The sequence below is a fragment of the Archocentrus centrarchus genome, chromosome 4, assembly GCF_007364275.1.
Source record: "Archocentrus centrarchus isolate MPI-CPG fArcCen1 chromosome 4, fArcCen1, whole genome shotgun sequence".
NCBI lineage: Eukaryota > Metazoa > Chordata > Actinopteri > Cichliformes > Cichlidae > Archocentrus > Archocentrus centrarchus.
In genome coordinates this window covers 25078531-25100334 of record NC_044349.1, presented here as the reverse complement: position 1 = coordinate 25100334, position 21804 = coordinate 25078531, and the positions used below count along the sequence as shown (strand labels likewise).

Here is a 21804-nt window from a genome sequence, read left to right as displayed (position 1 = left end):
CATAAATCCTGTTATCAGATTATCAAATAGTATTGGACTTCTCTCGATCCGCATTGGAAAAAAGAACCTAACCAAGGCAAAAGAACCAAACCAAGAGAACCACTGTCAACACTCCTGTTTAGTCAGGACTTTAATTGAGTCACCACCAACCCTAGGTTATCAAATCATATGCTTCCATAATATCTCTGTGGAACAGACCAAGAGAGCCCTCGGAAAGAATTGCACTTTCACTGTACCTGTCGGATGCTCCGAAATGTGTACATGTGGTAGAGGATGGGGATGAGTTTCCTGTCAAAGGCTGGGTTCAGGATGTCGCTATTAATTTTGAGATTCTTAACCATTATATCCACCAAGTACGTGCCAAGCTCCAGAGTTACTATGTATGGCCAGCTTGTCTCGCCTCCCTGCAACGTAGGTCCTGAAATCTGTTCCATCTCCAGCTTACACCATTGTTCCCTTGGAAGGATGTCATATACCTAGAGGGATAGGAGAAAAAAGTTGGTTGTTTTAATTTAGCAAAGAAGGTGTGTGATTATGTTAACACTTTGAAGACATCAAGCTTCAATGTTTCAACCATTTTTTTAATACTTTCTGCTTTATGCAAATTAGCTTGAGAAAGCCACTGTCCAGGACTGGTGCTTATGTTTGCTCTGCACCCTGCTGTTATGCTGCGTCTCCCTAGGTCCTGCATCCTCTCTACCACCAAGACTGATTGGATGGGCATCCAAGCCCTGTTTATATTTATGACTTCATGTAAGCTTTGCATTTTTTGTTTCTTCTGTATTTGTTTGTTAGTGATTAAAATTTCCACTGGCCCACAGTTACTTAATCTCTTGCTCTGTTACTTTTGGTTATTCAGACTAAAAGAGGAGAAGACTCAAACACAGGACACCACCAGAAAAAAAAAATCTAAATCTTTTTACCAGGCTTGAGGTCATACATGGACAGCCAGTAATCACAAAAAACCCCAAAACAAAGAAGAAGAAGAAAAATCTAAAATTTGGTTGAATGATTGACTACTGCGAATTAAAGTCTTAACACGCTGCAAGTCAGCGCTCCTCACTGCAAGCTATATTAACCATTCACAAATGTAAGAATGCTGAAGTTCAAACTCTGAAACTTTTAATAACAAAACCGATGGACAAACAAGTTTTTACTGATTTGATGTACTTGTTGATGTTGACTCCCCACTTTCCTTTAGCCATGTCACAGATCACCACACATTTGCACTCTTTCTAAACCATGATGAGATACTAGATCAGATAAGTGAGGAATAGCATGCAGTCAATCCAAATCCTTTTTATTATTTATTCTGATTACTTTTTTCATTATAACTACCTGCTCCTACGCTTTGTTTGTATATATTAGGTTTAGCTCTAATTCTGGACTTTATAATTCTGCCTGCTCTGTGTCATATCACGTATGACAGACAGACTCTTTTTAATATCAGAATAATATCAGAATTCTGTCGCACGGACAGAATACAGCACTCTGGCTGTATTCTGACACCTTTTTCTCCCGACCCGACTTGGCCCCAGGAGATACTGCGTTTCCAGTGGGCCAGCACAAACAAAGGACGGCGCGGAGCACCCAGGTCACGGACAAGGCCCCGAGGGAAAAGAGCCGGAGTAAGAGAGAGGCTGAGGCGCAGAGCGCACCAAACGCCACTGCCGAGCATCCTATTGGCTAATGTCCAGTCACTGGATAACAAGCTGGACGAACTCAGGGCCAGGATACAGTTTCAGAGGGACATAAGGGACTGCAACATCATCTGTCTCACGGAGACATGGCTGACCCCCCTCATACCGGACCACGCCGTACAGCCGTCGGAGTTCTTCAGTGTTCATCGCACGGACAGAACGAGTGAGTCTGGAAAATCAAGAGGAGGAGGTGTGTGCCTAATGATTAATAACAACTGGTGTGACAGTAGGAATGTTGTCCCCCTGAAACAATCATGTTCACCTAACCTGGAGCTCCTAACCCTGAAATGCCGCCCCCACTACCTGCCCCGCGAGTTCACTTCGGTCATCTTCAGCGCCGTCTATATTCCACCTCAGGCGGACACAAACACTGCACTATCCGAGCTACATGAGGCTATTTCCACCTATCAGGCTAACCAGCGTGATGCGGCTCTCATCGTAGCCAGGGACTTTAACAGTGCAAACTTGAAAAAGGTGATACCGGAATTGATTCAACACATCGACTGCCCCACCAGAGGAGAGAGGACCCTAGACCACTGCTATTCTCCATTCAAAGAGGGCTACAAAGCAAAGCCTCTTCCGCCTTTTGGGAAGTCTGACCACACCGCTGTCCTTCTCATGCCGAAATACAAACAACGGCTCAGGCAGGAACCCCCTGCTGTGAGAGAAGTGACACGGTGGTCTGATCAAACAGAGGCCGCTCTGCAGGGTGCGTTGGATTCAACCGACTGGGACATGTTTCGCAGCAGCGCGGGTGGAGACATCGAGGAGTTTACGGAAACTGTCGTGGGATTTATTGGGAAAGTTGTTGAAGACACTTCACTTAGGAGGACCATCAGGACTTTTCCCAACCAGAAGCCGTGGGTGGATAAATCTGTCCGCGACGCCCTGAGGTCCCGCACCGTTGCCTACAACTCCGGCCTCGCCTCTGGGAACATGGAGGACTACAAGGTTGCATCATACAACGTCCGCAGAGCGGTGAAAGAGGCTAAACATCGCTACGGCCGCAGACTGGAACAGCAACTACAACAGTCTGACTCCAGGGGACTGTGGCAGGGACTACGCACCATCACGGACTACAAAGCACCACACACACACCCGGTGAGTGCCGACGCTTCTCTGGCTGATGAACTCAACATCTTCTTTGCGCGCTTTGAGTCGGGAAGCCGACAGCCCGCTGCGCTCCCGGCCGGAGGGGCGGAGACACTCACTGTGACGGAGCGCGACGTGAGGAGGGCGTTTAGACGTGTAAACACCAGGAAAGCGGCTGGACCAGACGGTATTAGTGGACGTGTCCTTAAGACCTGCGCTGACCAGCTGGCACCTGTGTTTACACTGATATTCAACCTCTCACTGAAACTGTGTGTGATTCCCACCTGCTTTAAAAAGTCCATTATAGTCCCTGTCCCAAAGAAACCACACCCCAGCAGCCCCAATGACTTCAGGTCCATAGCGCTCACCTCTGTGGTGATGAAGTGTTTTGAAAGACTCATCAAGACATTCATCACCTCCTCACTGCCCACCACCCTCGACCCACTACAGTTTGCATACTGGCCAGACAGATCCACAGATGACGCCATATCCTTCCTCCTCCACAAGACCCTTTCACACATAGACACTGGTAAGGGGAACTATGTGAGAGTGCTGTTTGTAGATTACAGCTCAGCATTCAACACCATAGTTCCCTCCAGGCTGGTCTCTAAGCTGCTGGACCTGGGCCTGGGCCCATCCCTGTGCAGGTGGGTTCACAGCTTCCTGACCAGCAGACCACAGGTGGTACGAGTGGGTCACCTCACCTCATCCTCCCTCACCCTCAACACTGGATCCCCCCAAGGCTGTGTGCTCAGCCCTCTGCTGTACTCACTGTACACCCATGACTGCGAGGCCACGTCAGAGTCCAACGTCATCATCAAGTTTGCTGACGACACTGCTGTTGTGGGACTAATCTCTCACAATGAGGAGACAGCCTACAGGAGAGAGGTCTCCCGCCTGGAGAACTGGTGCCAGGAGAACCACCTCCTGCTCAACGTCAGCAAAACAAAGGAACTGATCGTGGACTTCAGCAGGAAGCAGCAGAGGGACTACCATCCACTTGTCATCAGTGGTGCTGAGGTGGAAAGAGTGGACACCTTCAAATACCTGGGAGTGACCATCTCACAGGACCTGTCCTGGACTCATCACATAAACATCACTGTGAAGAAGGCCAGACAGTGTCTCTACCTCCTCAGGCGGCTGAGAGACTTCAAGCTCCCACTCAAGGTGCTCAGGAACTTTTACACCTGCACCATCGAGAGCATCATGCGTGGGAGCATCACCACCTGGATGGGAAACTGCACCAAGCAGGACTTCATGGCCCTAAAAAGGGTGGTTCGTTCAGCTGAACGGACCATCAGAACCACCCTCCCCAACCTGCAGGACATTTACACCAAGCAGTGCAGGCTGAGGGCCATGAAGATCCTAAAACAGCCCAGCCACCCCGGACACTCTCTCTTCTCCCTGCTCCCATCAGGCCGGCGTTACCGCTGCCTGAGGGCTAAGACTGAAAGGTTGAAGAAGAGTTTTTACCCACAAGCCATCCGTCTGCTCAACTCTGAGCCCTAACTGGACCATTATTGCACAATGTAAATATTATAATTTATAAAAGTGTGTATAGTGTATAGTATATAGAGTATAGTGTGAATTACTTTTTTTTTAATTTTTATTCTTCTTATTTATATGTGTGTGTATATATGGTTGCAGGTACAAAATACATTTCACTGTGCATTGTACTGTGTATAACTGTGCATGTGACAAATAAACACTATCTTAAATCTTAAATCTTAATTTTAATTTTGAATTTACGCTACAGTCAAACGGCAACCTGTGGGGCTGAAAAAAAAATTGCATAGCTCCTGCAATTGATAGGTTTTCAAACTCAGCAAGCAGCATGTCTGTACAGGTTTTCAGACATCCAGGTCATAGTCATCTCTGGAGCTTGAAAAAAAGAAAAAAAAAAAAACAAAGGTGACTAAACTTCTTTAAGTTCTTGAAGACATTTCACCTCTCATCCAAAAAAGGCTTCTTCAGTTCTCTGCGAGAACTGAAGAGCTGTAGCTTATTAGGGCCTTCTAGGCCTCACCACCATCACCGACCGGACCCTCTTGACTTCTGAGCATTTTAATGGAATTATCTGCCAAATACAATGGCTCACTGTGTGTTACAGGCCATTCTAGAAGATTGTGCTTTGCTTCTGGAGCATCAAACTCTTGTGTTTTATTGGTCTGTTGCTGATTAGCATACATGTGCCTGTGTGTTGCATCCATTGAATGAATGCAACTTACTAACCAGGGTAGCTAGTGTTAGCTGATAACTCTGCAATCCACCCACTCCTCCAAATATGATAACGTCTGTTGGTAAAATAATTTCTCAAAAGGCTCAAAGTCTAAAACCAGTGGGTTGTTTCATGGTGGCTACATCCATCTTTTATGTAAGTTTATGATTACAGCCAGGTTTGGCTCATATTTTAGAAATCACTCAGTTTTAAGTATTGAGCTATACAGAAGGTTGTGATAATAGTTTGTGTATATAAACAAGGCCAGCCTTCAGTATCAGGGAGTTTTGTCAAACATTTCTGATGTTTAGCTTCAACATGGATGCTTGAAAATGTAAAGTGAGAACTTGGACAAGAGAGAATTTAAACTAACGCTAGCTGTCAAAACAACAATGAAAAACACTATAATTGGCATCACTTTAACTACAAAGGCTGCATATAAAGCACCTTACATAAAACAAACACCTTAACTAACTTGTAGTCTAACTAACTGGTGGAGTATAATGAGCTCTTGCTCATTATAGTCTTGATGGCATTCGTGTTTTCCCCCAGGGCACCAGAACCATCAAAACACTGAGTCAGTGATTGTGGCTGTAAAGACCCATTGAGGAAAAACAGTCCTTGATTTTACTAAAAGGACTAAACAGCATGTCAATGAGCTAGAGAACAAGGTTGTAAACAGAGTTTACTTAAGTTATGACCACAACATTCAGCTTCATAATAATCGGAAATATTCTAGTTTAATTGATTAAACAACAAAGTCATTCAGTCGGGCTTCCGGGAGCAAAATAAGATACAAAATGATAGCAGTGCTGTGCAATGAAAGACAAGAATCAACAATTGATGATTAAAAAAAACAGAAGATTATAATTTAGAAATCTGTACTGTGATTTTAAATCAGCAGTAACTGCAGCATACTTCAGTTTATACCACTGCCACGCTGTACAGCATCCAAAGCATGGGGTTTTGTTGTTTTGTTTTTACCTTGGTATCTTTGGCAAGTAGGTCTGTGTAGGCATTGTAAATGCTGCCCAACTTTTCCACCATCTGATTCTGGTGCTTCTGACGCACAGCGTACTTGGTGTAGACTCTGTTGCCAAGATCTCGAGCTAAGATCTTCAGCGACTCTCCACTAGGAGGCAAGTTGACAACACTCTGGACAAAGGAAGACACAGTTCAAAAGGTCAAAAACACGAAAAGATGTGTGACACATAAAAAAGAACAAGTGACTGTTTGAAGCTTCTGTAAGGTCTTAGTCTAATTGGGGGATTGGGGGGGGGGGGGGGGGGGGGGGGTATCTGCCAGAGGTGAAAATCATAGTGAGAGTGGTCTTCTCAGAATTGGCTCTCACACCGTGCATTTCCCTATATTGGAAGCAAAGGTATCTGATCAAAGTGTGCCCTGCTTTGCTGCCAAAATCTGTTGTTTTGATAGGTGCTGTCACTGTCACACACTTGATTTGTGTTTTTTCCCCCATATTGGTTGTGTTACAACAACAATGACAAAACAAAAGAGAAAACATCACTACAGACCTCTTTGTATTGCTGTAGTAGAATAAAGCTGCTATCAATCAAATACGTTTTATCAAAGCACAGACAGGTTTTTGTTATAGCTTAAAATTCTGGCTTTTCATTGAGAGGTAGGCCGGGTTAGGTGGCTTGTATTACCTGTATCATGATGTCAACATACGCTTTATCTTCCAGCAGACAGAGATAGGGATAAAGGTTAAGTCTGTAGTCCCTGATGTTGCTTTTTTCCAGGATCATTTTGCTCTCCCTCAGGGCCTGGAGGAGGATCTTCTGCCATTCTATCCGCTGCTCTGCCAGCAGCTCCCTCTGAAAGGACAACACAATGGGAAGTCATCCATCTCATGACAGTGCCTGATAGCAGTAAAGCCATAAAGGATGGATTGGGTGAAATCATTAGACGAGGAGAAAACAAAACAAAACAAAAAAAATCCTAAAGCTTTTATCAGATACTACACGATCCAAATGGAAGATGATTTGAAATGTGAGGCAGCAGAAATGGTCACATCTCACTGGACAGAAGTCACACAACATGACCATGAATTTCATTAGATGGTTAAGCTTGTTTAGCCTAGATACATCCAAATGACAGTGTGAAAAGAGACTATCCTTCTGAGAAAACACAACTGGGCCAAACACTTATTTTTCTAAGGCTAAAACAGAAAGGAGGAGCCAACTCTGCTGTTTTCAGAGTCTGGCCGGTAGAAATTGCCATTTGAATTTATCAAATTTATTATTGATCAATTAGTTCAAGCAATTAGGACATGTAAATATACACATAATCTTGTAAAAGAGTTAATGAAAAAATGGATACTGCTTTAGTAGGTAGCTTAAACCAGAAGGTGTTACAACAGCCTATTATAAAGAGAGGTCACAATCACTTTAAAGTAAATACAGTACAGTGACAAATTTAAGCCATACTATAAACAAGCTGTGCTTTATGAAGAGTAACATGGACCAGGTAAGCCCTTTCACTTGTTAGGCGAACTTAGAATTTACCTTATCATAGCTTATTTTATCTACAAAGCTTCATTTGCAAGAACAGATGTGTCATTTAAGCCAGGTTTTTATATTACTCTTACATTACTTGTGCTAAAGTACAATCTGCATAACCGTGTGTAAGTAAGTGTTAATGTTCTCTCTTTAGTTTGACTGAAACGGAGACCCAGTCTGGATTGTGAATGGAGGGGTGACTCTGCATTCTCCCCCAGCGGCCTCCATTACAATACATTATTATTCTGCCCTGCCAGTCTGTAAATGCTTCCTGACCACCAGGGACTCCCAGCCTGCTCGCTTCCCACATAGCCCATCTGCAGAGACAGATGGGCCAGCCAAGACTGTAAATGCCAGAGTTCGAAAAAAGGTACACCACAGGAATACAATGTTTCTTCATCTAACCTGTCAGGACTGCATGCCTATCATTTCAAAGTTTATATCACAGAAAAAGAATCTCTCAATAAAACATCATAAAATCTATCATAATTATATCAAAAAACAAAAGATGGCATGGTAGATTACTGCTGAGAAGATACACATCCTCTACAGTCTACACATTACAGTGTGTTCCAGTATGCTGTGTTTTGCTGGAAATTTGCAGGCTTTTTGTGGTTTAAAGAGACAAACTGACAGCAGAAAACAGGAAAAAGGCCAATGTTCTTAAAGCAAAAATGAAGCAATTCCTTTCATTCCAACAACCCAAAAAAGGGAAAAAAGTTATTGTGAACAACACCTTTCTTTAAAAGGCATAAACCACCACACACACATCTCTGCTGTAGCTCTTCAGTGGGCAACAAAACACATATGTTTGCCATAAAGGCTGCTATGTAGAGTATATTGAGAGGGGAACCTTATTAACTACATACAATTCACTTACCATTACTAACATTAACAAAGCAAAGACCATAGCACACAACAATGTGTGAAATGTGAACCTTAATAAATTTACATTTACAAAATTACACCGCAGGCCAATTCTATTATACTGCCGAACTCTAATACAGCGTACCATTTACCTGAATCCTTGTGTCAATTAAGATGAATACTGGTTCTAAGACAAAACAACAAACCCTGTGTCATTAACAACTGAATCTTTTTCATTTTATTGCATTATACTACAGTCTGGGATTTGGTGATTTTGAGCATCATCGCACTTTGTATTTACAAGACAGTCAATATAAAGGATACGCTGCAGATGAAAAAGGGGAAACAGACTGGTTGAGGTTGGTTACCATTTTGACCATGTTTTCAGTGACAGGCTTGGCGGCTTCCACAGAGCCGATGGTGATGGTGCAGGCCTGCTCCACGCTCAGCTGATGTTTAAAACGCTCCTGAAGATCCTCCTGTGTGAAGTCCAGTTTGGGGTAGGTGTGGTCTGCCCTCTAAAACATAACGTGTAAACAAACATCAAAAAGACAGAAATAATATCTTGTACAGTATAATATTAAGAACCTTTCTTGCTCTGAGCCTAATCTTTAAAAACAGAAAACCTCAATCATCAATCCGTCTTTTTAGTCACTTATCTAATTCTGCTCCAGTTTGAAATCAGCCGGAGGCAACAGGTTTTCACTGATTCTTTTATTTACAGCATGTTTTAAGTTGAGTGTAGAGTCACTGCTGGGGGAACACCTTTTGTATGTGCAAACTGTTAAGTCATTCCCTGCTAACACCAGGAATGAAGCCCAGCTGTAAAACTGTAACTGAGCCAACTGTGTTTTGCATCGTCACTGCACGCTTTCAGTTGTTGATGCAGAAAATGTTATAAATGTTTTGATATTTGATTCTAATCTGCTGCTAAGTCTCATTTACACTGCTGGAGTTGCAGCAACTAGAGCACACATCAAGAATTCCTGTTCAATCAATAAAAGTAATTTCCCTTTGATCTGGCGACAAACTGAAGCAGTTCCACAACTCCTTTATTAGTCTACGAGACAGAAACCTTTAATATTTAGATTTATCCAGTTTAAAGTTCCAGCTGCTCCGGAACTTTAAACTTTTTGGAATAAATTGACTTCAGCAACTTTTTAGCTTTCCTGAATTGCGGTGATCTGCTCGTTGTACTTGGCCAATACCTTAGGAGGTCAGACACTGTTCACCTGCAGACTTTCCCATTGGTTGGTTTTTATATATGTAAATCTCTGCTTTTACTGGTTCCTTCTTATCTGTATTCATACGTGTGTAAAAACCACAACCAGTATGGTCTATGCTCTCACAATATTTTACAAATGTTTCTCCCCAGAGTCAGTACAGAATTAGGAAAAAAGGCTTTTAAATGCACAACCTTGTTTCCTGGAATAATCTACAGAAGAACCGGAAACTGTCCGAACTAGTTAACTAGAAGAATAGCTCTCTTGGTCAACGTGGCTGCTTTTGAAGTTTCTCTTGTTCTTGATGTGTTATTGCACATCATTGAGATGCTTGTTGTTTGGTTGCCTGTACTGAATGTCAGTTGCGTTTGTTTCTGTACTCATGTTATATTTGTCACACTTTATGCTGCCCTCTTGGACACGTCTCTCTTGAAAAACAGATTCTCAATGAGCCTTTCTACGTGGATATATAAAAGGATATGATAAAAAGTACAAAAAATATCATATTATAGTATTATCAATACATGCCATGTTTATTGCCTTAAAGAGAGATGATATATAGGAGAATATGAGTCAGGCTTCTGAGAGTCGTAGCGAAGCTTCAAGTAGTTTGGCACATAAATTGCTCAACAGCCAACTTTCCTACAAAAAACACTAACAACCCACTATCGATATCAACCGAGGGTAATTCAAGTTGGCAGAGAAAGCTGTGCTGGGATCACAGTTTTAAAAAGCTGCAATTAGTTTTATGCAGAAAGAAAAGTGTTCAACTGCACATATATTAAAGTACAGTTGTGTGATTTTAAGATGTTACTTCTGACTGATTACATTTTCTAAACCCATACAATAGTAATGGTTTTGTTCTTTATCCCACTCTGCAAATCATTTCATGGCATCAAAAGAACAAAGTTTGACCAAGAAAAATTATAAGCTGTATTTAATATAGCAAAGTAAGCAATATTAAAAGTACATTAATTAAAAAAAAAAACATTTTCCTAATGAAAAGATAATTAAGTGAGAGAATGCCAGACATTCTCCAATGACAAGCTAAAACTAGATCAAACTGCATTTTGTACGAGCTGAAGCTTCAATCAAATTTCCTTCTCACACCAGCAAACAATATTCTAATTAGTCTTTGCTTCTGCTACTAATATTGACTGAAAACCCTCCAGAAATCATTCATTGTGCTACTCTGTTATCAAGTGGGCCAGTTATTTGGACAACCTTTAAGCAACTATGACCCCAAAAAGCCATTGTCAGATAAATTTTAAAGCACCTTTACAAATACAATAAAAAACAGCAGTAAAGATTTGACCTTTTTCACATATCATAAAGTGGCATAATCCCACAGACCCTCATAATGTAAGATCTGCTGACTGCTACCATCTCACGCACATACACACACACACACACATACACACACACACACACGCGCACACGCACACACAGGCCAACAATAAGACTGAGAGGTCTAAAAGTGAATATGCTGCATGGACGGAGGCTAAAAATACTACAATGGTACGGAAAGCTGTTAACAAATTGTGTGAGAATCACGAGGAGAAGGGAGGTGGGAAAAAGGAGGAGAGGTGAGAGGAGGAGAAGCAACTAAAGCAAAGGACCCATTAGAAAGCAGACTTGTCTCACTATAAATAGAACAGTGCCTGTCTGGCTGTGAAGGGGTGACAATCAAATCTTTCGTAGTCACGCTGGAGCCTTGTGACAGCTTTCTCAGCTCTCTGGTGCTTTGACTGGCAAAACATACAGAACAGTGAGCCTTAAAAAATAATTCCTCTCGGTGTTAATTCACACTCAGTTTCTAAATAAAGTCCTTACATAATGACCATAAAAGATTTTGGTGAAAATCATCTAAAGTAATGATGCAGATGCTGTCATCCCTGCATGGTCCCTATCATTTACACTGACTTCAGTTTAACATTATGGAAAGAACAAAGACCAGATGAAAACACTTATATGTAGATTAACTACTCAACATCCACAATGTCGGCACCAGCAGAAAAGGGGGGTCGTCTAATTTTCCATGGGCCAGCGTGCCAGTCAGTAAGTTTGCTGATAGAAAGGCTACTCTGTAATACCTGTGTGTAGAAGTCTTGAACCAGCGATGAAGAACACTGGCTTGCGTGCATGTTGAGGCTGGGCTGGTAGTCTGGCTTTATGATGCGTATGGCCTTTAGCAGCATGTCCCTCTCATCTTGCCGGAATACACATTGGCTGAACAGATCATCTACAGACAAGCCATCCTCCTCCATCTGGCTTAGACACCTGGAAATACAGAGACATACGGTCAGTGAATCAGATGTATATTGTCCCTTAAAACACGTTTTTACTTATGTTACATCAGTAGAGAGCTAAGGATACTAGTCAGTGGGACAAGCTTGGACACAAAAAATGTAAATAAAAACAGAATGCAAAAATCTGCAGCTGATTTTAACCCTGTGTTACTTGAAAATACTACAAAGACAACAGATTTAGTGTTAAAGCTGAGAAGCGTTATCGTTTATTCGAAAAATATACGCATGCTTTAAATCCAGTGCAGCTCTAATGTTTTAGAAAAGTCAGGACAGCGGCCACAAAAAACTGGAAAGTTGTGTAACGCTTAAAACACCCGGTGGAAAATCTGACATCTATTCACAGAGCTGGGAAAAAGTCTCAACCCATCCCTCATTTCTTTTTTTTAAATTTTGTTAGGAAAATGGGAACTAGGTGCAGGGATTTGTTGAAACATGCAAACAAATAGAAAATAAATAGTAATACAGTACATAAGGCAAAACAGAGTTTGTGCAATTATAATGAGCTTGAAAGTCAATATTTGGTACAACTGTCTTTAATCTTCAACACAGCCGAGATTATCTTATCTTTCTTTTCTGTCTGTAGCCTTCAGGAATAATTCTTCAGGCTTCTTGAAGCTCTTCAGTGAGTGTTGGATGCCTTTTGTTTCCGTTCTCTGTTAAGATGATCCCACAGTGCTTCAATAATGTGGAGGCCCAGGCTCCGGGGAAGCCAATCCATGACTGACGGCGTAAAATTGTGTGTTTTTCTATTCAGGTATGCTTCCATTGCACTGACAGTGTGTTTGGGATCATTGTGGTGTTGGTGTGTTACAGATGGTACTGCATGGTAGAACAAAATCTGGTGGTGCTTTTCTGCATTTATAATTCCATCACTTTTAACATCCCTCAGTCTTTTTTCACTGTTTTCCTTCTTTAAGAAGGGCTTCCTGACAGCCACCCAAGAAAACCATTTCTGAAGTCGAGCTGTTTAGAAGCAAAATCTAAAGAAATTATGGTTGCCTCAAGACTTTTGCGCAGTACTGCATTTTTTTTACTATTTTTTTTAATAGCAGAAAGTAATAGTACCTCTTCATTCCATCAGATTAGCTAGAGAGTACTCACAAAGCTAGCTAGAATGCCAGCTAAGAGGACACAAGAGGTAGGTTTTCATTTTTGAAGGAGATTATGGTTATTATGATGGATCAGACCACAGAGTATGATCACAACTCGAGTTTATAACATCTGACCTGTCTGCTGATGTGGGAAGGGGATGAGTTATATAATTAACTTCCTGGCTCCCCAATTAATTAAAAAAAAAAAACTCTCTCTGGGACCATTGTATGTGTCTCTTCTTCCCTGATCAAGAGTTGCAGAATATCAATTGAAGTATTTGCATTGACAGGCGTTCTGTCAGACTCAAAAGTATGAGTTTAATCAAGAAGCAGATGGCCACTGACGACATCAGTGAAATGTTTATTTAAACAGAATCTCCTAGAGATCTCCTAGAGAGAGCACAGTTTCCATGACTGGACTGCAGAATGCAGATAATTCCAATGCGCAACCAGTCTCTGGAATATAAATGAGAAGTGTAATGTCATGAGTAGTCCATAACTCAGTTTGATATACGATACCTAAAAAGGTCTGTGAATTAATATTTTCAGTCTGCTGGAGCTTTATTCCTCTATGATTAGTAGGATTCAGGGGTTAAAGTGGTCTGAGTAAATTATTATGGATATACAGTCCTATTAGATGTAATATTTATTTCAGAGTCTGCATATGCTTTATTTTTATGAAGTCTTAAATTCAGGAGAAGCACTGCTACTATAACCTGTACAAATATAAAATAAAGTATGAAACTATCAGATGTCACACAACGGTACGGTGCATATTTGGTGAATGTCCTCGAGATGCTATATGCTTGGAAAAAAATCTGTGATATAAAGCAATATAAAAATTATATGTACATATACTATATAGCTACCATGTTTGGTTGCACTGCTCCCTTGAGGTAAACAACAGAACTACATGACTAAGGCAAGAGAGGAGTGAGGAAAACCCATTTGTCACTGATAACAAGGATAACAGAGCGCTTCATCACCCAGAACACCTTTTACTCAAGACAAATAACAGCACACTAATTAGCAACTGGAGGAAACCCTGGCTCAGCAGTTTCCATCAACTAAGGCTCATCAGAAGTGTGCAAGGTTCTAAGTGTCACTTAATAACAAACAAAAGAGGCACTGTAATAGTACTCAAAGTTTTGAAATATTTTAAAGGAGGCCAAAGAGGTTAAAAAAAAAAAATTGTATTTTCATTCATGCCTCAGAGTCTCTTGTGATGCAACACACAATTTTGTCCTGAGTAAATGAGAGAGCCCTGAACAAAGACAGGATTAGTCTGGGTGATGGCAATGTGGTCCAAAGGAACAAAGAGGGCAGAGAGGTTGAAAGATAGAGCACAATCAGCCTGGTGACTGCTCTGCTGCACCTTAGGGAACACAGCACTCTGGAGGATACAGCGCTTATAAAGGGAAAATATAAAAGGGATGAGAGTGTGTGTTTCAGTATGTTCATGTGTGTGTGTGAGAAAAAGACAGAAGAAGCACATTGTTACATTGAGGGCAAGGATGCTGAAGGAGAGACTTTGGGGATTTCAATATTAGGAGAGTGTAGCAGTTGGACTGTAAAAAAGAGGAAAGAAGGCAGTGGGGAAAAAATGGACTTAATGACAACAACAAAAAAGTAGTGAAAGAGAAAGATAATGAATAAGGTAAGAGAAAGAAGAGGCTTCTTAGCCAGAGACAGAGCAGAAGTGCAGCACTGCAGAACAACAATGTCATACGAGCATCAGCTTACAGTGATCAATGGACCAACCAGATACCCGCCACCAACCCTAATGCCCTGCCACCTGTGCCGCCATTGGAGCAGACTGCATAAGGTGATGTCCCCAGAGTCAAAAACTAAAGTGTCTGTGTTCTGTATGTGTTTGTGCAATAGCACTTGCCATGACTAAGCAGGTGAAACCTGGAAAACTACTCATTAAAGCCAGATATGACATGAGGGAAGTGAGATCTCATTATTTCACGACCAAATCATGTTGTACAAGTTGGTTAATCTGCACGGTGGGTCTAAAAAATAGCTTCAAAGAACACATGCTATGACAGACCAACAAAACTTATTGTGCATTCAGTCACTGTCAGTTCACGAGCTACATTTTTTTTTGTTTTTGTTTTTTAAATGGTCCACAAATTGGTAACGTTCACATTTCCTCATGCAAGTGTTTACATAATAAGTTGTGACATTTTCTTCATAACTGCCAGATCATAAACCAAGTTAACAAATATTCAAGTAAAAAAAAACAAAACAAACCCAAATTATTATTTTTTGATGTATTACTTTTTTAGTCATTTCAAAAGACTAGATCAGCATTGGCTTAAAAATACAATCTATAAAGTACTGAGTTGGACATTTTAGAAATCAATCTTTGACATTTCTGTATAAAGAATTATCATCCACGTTTCTCAGCTGCTGTCAGAATAACTTCTGTAGTCAGACAGCATTCTCAACAAGGACACAGCTTGTGCAGCCATTTTCAAAAAGAAAAAAAAAGGGGGGGCATATTATAAAAGGACAAATGAAACAAACAGCCACTGTGCCCTGTAGTCTTGCATCTGCTATAAGACTAATGTTAGGTTCATCAGAGAGGAAAAAATAAAAATAAAATCCAATATGAGCCCTGCCACTGCCTGGGCAGCAGGCCAGCTGACTGCAATCTCTAGCGGTTGCCATCAAACAGGCACACATGCTGTGACAGATGCAGTCTTCTCCTGAAACCGTGAGCTTCGCTGAGTTCGTTTATCTTCATGTGACTAACAAAGTAAATTAATTTTAAGAGCTTGAAAAACAAGGTGACTGGACTTTTTTTTTTTTTGAAGACATTTCGCCTCTCATCCAAGAGGCTTCTTCACTTCTAAAACCAAAAGGTGGAGAGTCCCAGGTATTTGAACCTTAGTGGGGGTTGTCACCTTTGGAGGTGGTCGCTGACCCACTATTAATCACGTGCATCATCACATGAGCCAAGGTGTGAAAAAAGGTGTAGATCGTTACCACCAGGGATTTTGGGTGAAACCGCTGTGAGTCCTTGCCCTACCTTATCATGTGACCTATTGAGGTCACCTGAAGTAAGGTGTGAGTGGGGGTTGAGGCACCAGGGAAAGGATCTCAAGGCTGCATTGTAGGTGGCTGACAGCTGGTGTGGTAAGCCACCACCTCTGTTCAATGACGTGTCTTTCAAGCTCTTAAGACTACAGTGAACCGGATGACTGAGAACCTACACAGAAAGTAGATTCTCAGGAACTCTTCTTAGCTCAAACTGTTTTTAGCTACATCCACAAATGCCAGTTAAAACAGTTAACTTTGGGTCCAAACTCATTTAAGACGGGCCAAAATGAAGTGGAATACCTTCCTGCAGTGTGAATCAAAATTTGAAACTGTTTTTGGAAATCATGGATGCAACAATCATGTTGTGGAGCAACACACACTGATATCCACAGAAAAAAAGCCTGTTATTTCAGCAGGGCAATGTCAAACCACATTTAACATTTGTTACAGCACGGCTCTGCAGTAAGAGAGTCTGAGTGCTAAGCTGACCTCCCTAAAGTCTACATGTGCCCTCAAATAAGAACATTTAGCTCCATAAAAAAACAGGCATGCATGTTTGAAAACAACAGATTTTGTGAGTCTAAACAGTTAATATGTTATCACTGTTGATTAATTATAGGTTTCAAATTGTTTCCAAATAACTGCATATTGTTTTCACTTACATTTTAAACACCATCCAAACTTTTTTGTAACCCAGCTTCTAGTGATTTGTCAGGACGACCCAGTTATTGCTGAGATGGAATTGGGCTACACACGGTCAGGATTACCCCTGATTAATAAATTTGCAAAGTCCAAGAAGAAATTAAATACACCACAATTAATGTCAGTATTGTTCTATTACCTTCTAGAAATTCAATTAGTCTATACCCAATCTCATTAACACGGTGTCAGAATGCTGCCACAGCCAAAACAAAAGTGACCTTGTGAGAGCAGCACTAATTAATAGAGATATTTTTCCAGCTGACAAAAAGATAAGGAAATAATCCTGTTGTGCTGGATTGCCATAGAAACCACAATAGTGCAAGTAGAAGGTGCAAAGTGTCGGAAATACTGGTAGGTGTCAGCTTAATACAGAAGAGACACTGAAAACTAACACTGTGTTAATCAAAATAAAAGCATTCCTTTGTTTTCCAGTGACACAAAAGATAGGATAAGTTTCAAAACAGGTCCAATGGGGATGTTCCCATTTTAGCAAAGTGGAACTTAAACCATTCTTGGGCCAAACATACTAGGCGAAAAGATTTCAAAATCAACAGACCACAATTCTCAGATATGTATGGCATCCATGAGTTGATTTGGGAAAATAAAAGTTAATGTTAATATTAGGTGAGCACAGGACATGCAGCTAGAACAGTACAAATGTTTATCAGTCCTTCAGGCTAAAGGAAAATACTACAAGAAGAACACTGAACTGATGCCCTAAAAATGAGCAAGTATGCTGCTATCAGAGGGTATATCAGCAGAAACCTTAAAGGCTGTAAAACAGACAACAATGGCTATATGCAGAAATAAATACACTTTGCCAGCAATCATGTCCAAAGGTGAAACTCATGAGCTGAGCATGACCCCTGTTGGTAAGTCTTTGTATTGCTATGGGACCTCTATCCCGCAGCAACACAGTGTTACCTCTCGTGTTAAATAACACACTGGGGGAATAAAAAAACTTGGCACAGTCCAAAAGATGTTAGTCTAAACACACCTCTTTACGAGCTGTCTGCAGGGTGGTTAGTCAGTGTGTGTGTTTGCAACATACCTTGAAATAACCTTTGGGGAGCAGTTTGGATTACGACCCATACACTCTAAAGCAGCAAAGTAGGAACCCAGATTTGGCTTCAGGCCAGCCTCTTCTAAAAGAATAAAGATGCGGCCAATCTGATTTAGTGTTCCCTACAAATAAAAAAAGAGATGAGGGACAGCAGTGAGCCTACCATCCAATTGCACTTCACACACCAATGCTCACACCAGTAATGCTTCATGGCCCAGCAGAAAAAAAGTGATAATTAAACTCACCAAAATTACTGACCAACCATGAGGCTCAGTTTAATTTACACGAGTCGTTATTAAAAAGGCAAAAAAATTGTTTGTCAACTAGCAAAGAATAAGAGAATGTACAACTGCACATTAAACACTTAAGCTGCAGGTGATCTATATATCGTTTTCACAGAACATATTTTGAGATATTACGTTGAGAAATGCACAGAGCTAAACAATAAAAAGTGATTATGACTGAATTTCATTACGATGCTTTGCCTGGGGTCCTGAATTTGGTTTCTGAACTCACCTTTTTGGCCCACACCCTCATCATGATGTTGTAAACTCCTGTGTTGAGATGTTTTCGTCGACTCATAACTCTGTGCTGACTGAGCAGGAAGCGGTGCGCCCGCTCAACGTCCCCGGCAAATATACAGGCCTCCAGATATGAGCCGATGCTAAGCTGGATGTCCTGACATGCACTTCCCACGCTGCCCTCCTGCGAGTGCTCTGGCTTACTTGAGGATGTCCAGTGGCTTACTTGTTGATTGAGTCTCTTCTCCAGCTCCTCTACCTCAGCCAGTTCCTCAGATATTCCCTGAGGGTTAACACCAGTTTGTGCTTTTCCATCTTTTTCAAGAGACTGATTTTTAGAGTCTGTTCGTTTCTTTTTAGATACTTTATGCGGCATTGTGGCTGCTCCTGCTGTGGCAGTGGCAGCAGCTGCTGTAGCTGTTGAAGAAACTGCAGCATGTATTTCATCTGACAATTTCAAATGACCTCTGCTCTTTTTAACTTTAGTAGATATTGTTTTATGTGTTGTACCGGTGGACATCAAGCTGCTTGTGGTACCTTTAGATATTATTGTTGGTTTCTCTTTGACACCCGTCTGCATTTTTTGCTTGAGGTGCTGCTGTTTTTTGAGTTTGTTCTTCTTCTCTTGAGTTAGTTTTTCTATCCAGCGGCTGGGCTGAGATTTAAAGGTGCCTTTGACAACAGTGTGTTCAGATTTACGAATGTCAGTTTTCTCCTGGGGCGTGCTTCTGGGACTCCTGCCAGATGAAACACCTCTTCCATGAGAAGGAGCTTTAACAAACTGCACCTTTGCATGTTGGACATCTAGAACGACGTCAGATTGGAGTTGCTGGATTCTGGCCTCAAGCACTGAGAGGGAAAGTTATAAAATGTGACTAAAAGAGTAATATGGAAAGCACAACAGTCTACAGTAGCCTATAATATACTACGATAAAACAGCACAAAGATTTATAACAGAAAAGAATTGTTACATCTATTCAGGACCCATTAGTCCTGGACAAAACAGTAAACTGATACATAGTAAAGAAGAAAACTCCACTGATACATTAATATTTAACATAACCATGGAATAAAAAAACTGCCATCTGCAGTGACATACCGTCTAACAACTGAAACTGTTCCAGTGCACGTTTCTTTGCTTCTTCAGCCTTTGGAATTCTAGATGAAACATTTATTTTTTGAAGCTGCAAAGATGTTCCTATAAAACAAAAAAAAAAAAAACCCCAAACAAACAGATTTCATGAACAAAGATTATTAAAACTAAATACAAATTGCAGAATTTGATCCTGCATAAACATGCATCCAGCTCCTAGCAATGAAACAGTATTAAAGAGCTTATGCTTGGCTTCTCACTCTTTTCACTCATCCTTGTGAAAAAACTGATGCTATCAAATATAATTTTTGTGTTAAGGCATTTTGCTTATTGCTTGAAGCAACAAACAAGTACTTTGGAAAACATTCAAGGACACGACTGTGCAACTTTCTGCTTCATTAAATATTCTACTTTTAAACTCCACGAAATGAAATTACAAAACTACAAACAAAATCTCATACACTGTTATTGACTAAGCTACCCCACAGTACATAAAACAATTACCAGAAAATTGACCTTCAGCATTAAAGTGACATACAAATTTATGAATCAATAATCATTACCTAATATAATGCATAATATTTAGAAGTGGATGTTTCCTTATGCTGAGTAATTCTATTTTAGACAATGTAAGTATACTTTTGTAAGGAATTGAATTGAATTAGGTACCTTATCTTATAAGAGAAAATATTAAGTATTGTTACTTATATAATAAATAACTTCCCTGTGAAAAATAATTATTCAAAATAAGCTGATTCCCCCATCTTTGTCAGGTGTCACTTTTCATGGTAGACCATCTGTACTAGGGCACAGGGCACTACACCTGTGTTTTCTAAGCCTCCAACCAACCACCTTCTCATCAGTCCCTATTCCCCTGTGTCAACACATCAAAAATCCTGGAACTGCCTGTGGCGATATTTTTCCACCACATACAGTCATGGTAGAAGAAAAAGCACCTAATCATCTGATACTGATCAGGTTTTAAAATTGGGTAAATACAACCTCACATGAACAACAACGAATGTCATATTACACTGTGTCATTAATTATTTAACAGAAACTAAGCACAGATGCAGAAACAGTGTGTGAAAAACTAAATACTCCTTAATGCTTCCATAGGAATTAAGAGGGAAAGTAGCTAATCAAATGCACTTAATTAATTGATCATCAGCAAGTGCCACCACCTCTATAAAAGCAGAGGTTTTAGCTGTTTGCTGGTCAGGTGTGTGTTATCACAATGTCAAGGAGGACAGACATTAGCAATGATCTTAAGTGAGAGAGAAAGATTATTCACAAGTGGAAAATGTTGGGAAAAGATTGGCAGTTGATCCCACAAGAGCACACGTTTCATATTTCACACCGTTTCTGAATTTTTATTATTATTTTTTATTTATTTATTTTGCTTAGTTTTTGTTAAGTAAATAATAACGATGTGATATGCCATGTGTCGTGTGATTTTGCTCATCTCAGGTTGTATTTACCTAATTTTAACACCCGATAAGGATCAAATGCTTTTTGATTATGTCCTGATATGTAAAACCTTTGGATTTAGTGTACTTTATCTTTACCACGACTGTACATAAGAGGAGATTCCGCGTTTTGCTCTGTGGTTTTGGACGAGGTGGCGCTGGAGAGCGAACCACCAAGCTGCTGGGTGACCCCCATACATAACCAGCAATACTGAAATACACATATGAAATTCCGAAATACGACAGTTAACGATAGACAACTTAAAGTTTATGTATATGACCAAAACACCTCAGGACAGACTCCAAGCTGTAACGCGTGCTAATCAAGCTACTTGCTCGAAAACCACTAAATGAAGCATTTGGCAAACGCTGCTTTCAGTTAGCATGTAAGTACACTGATTTACAACAAGAGTCCCCCAAAAAACTCGTCAAATTTGTCTGTCATGTTTCAGCTAAAACTGTTGTGTTATCTGACACTGTGCCCTGCATGGCTCACCTGATATCCGTCTGACTGCGCCACCTCTTACAAACACACAAAGCTGGCAACAGTCCGCAAAAGACACCCGGACAGCACATTTTTCAATTAAGCTACGACGACTCAGACATTTGGCAAAGGCACATACTCTAAGAAGAGACATGTTGACATGTAATAACCGCGTTACTTCAGAACACTAGGTAGCCATCTTAAAAGAGACCAAGGTAATCGCAAGGAGCGCTAATCGCTGTTTAAGGCCCGAAGAGTCGAGTGCAGACTAATCGAGTGACGTTTTCTGTGCGTGTGTGTGTGTGTGTGTCGGTGTGGGTGTGTCTGTGTGCGTGTGTGCATTTTTTTTTCTCTCTTCTCTGCAAATTAGACAAAATGGAAGAAATTTAAATAACCAGCACTAAT

At 40.7% G+C, this 21804-nt stretch overlaps 1 protein-coding gene across 1 annotated transcript in view; it reads right to left on the bottom strand.

Moving 5' to 3' along the window:
• The window catches only part of polrmt (polymerase (RNA) mitochondrial (DNA directed)), a 57280-nt gene extending 35694 nt beyond the window's left edge, over positions 1–21586 (bottom strand). The window contains exons 1-9 of the mRNA XM_030727495.1: positions 21412–21586; positions 19453–19551; positions 18349–19202; positions 17821–17954; positions 11713–11899; positions 8765–8914; positions 6678–6845; positions 5995–6165; positions 237–476 (exon numbers count right to left, since the gene is read on the bottom strand). Coding sequence (XP_030583355.1) covers positions 237–476; positions 5995–6165; positions 6678–6845; positions 8765–8914; positions 11713–11899; positions 17821–17954; positions 18349–19202; positions 19453–19551; positions 21412–21553 — 2145 coding nt within the window. The 5' untranslated portion in view covers positions 21554–21586. The remainder of the gene's footprint in view (positions 1–236; positions 477–5994; positions 6166–6677; positions 6846–8764; positions 8915–11712; positions 11900–17820; positions 17955–18348; positions 19203–19452; positions 19552–21411) is intronic.
• Positions 21587–21804: the final 218 nt, after the last annotated feature.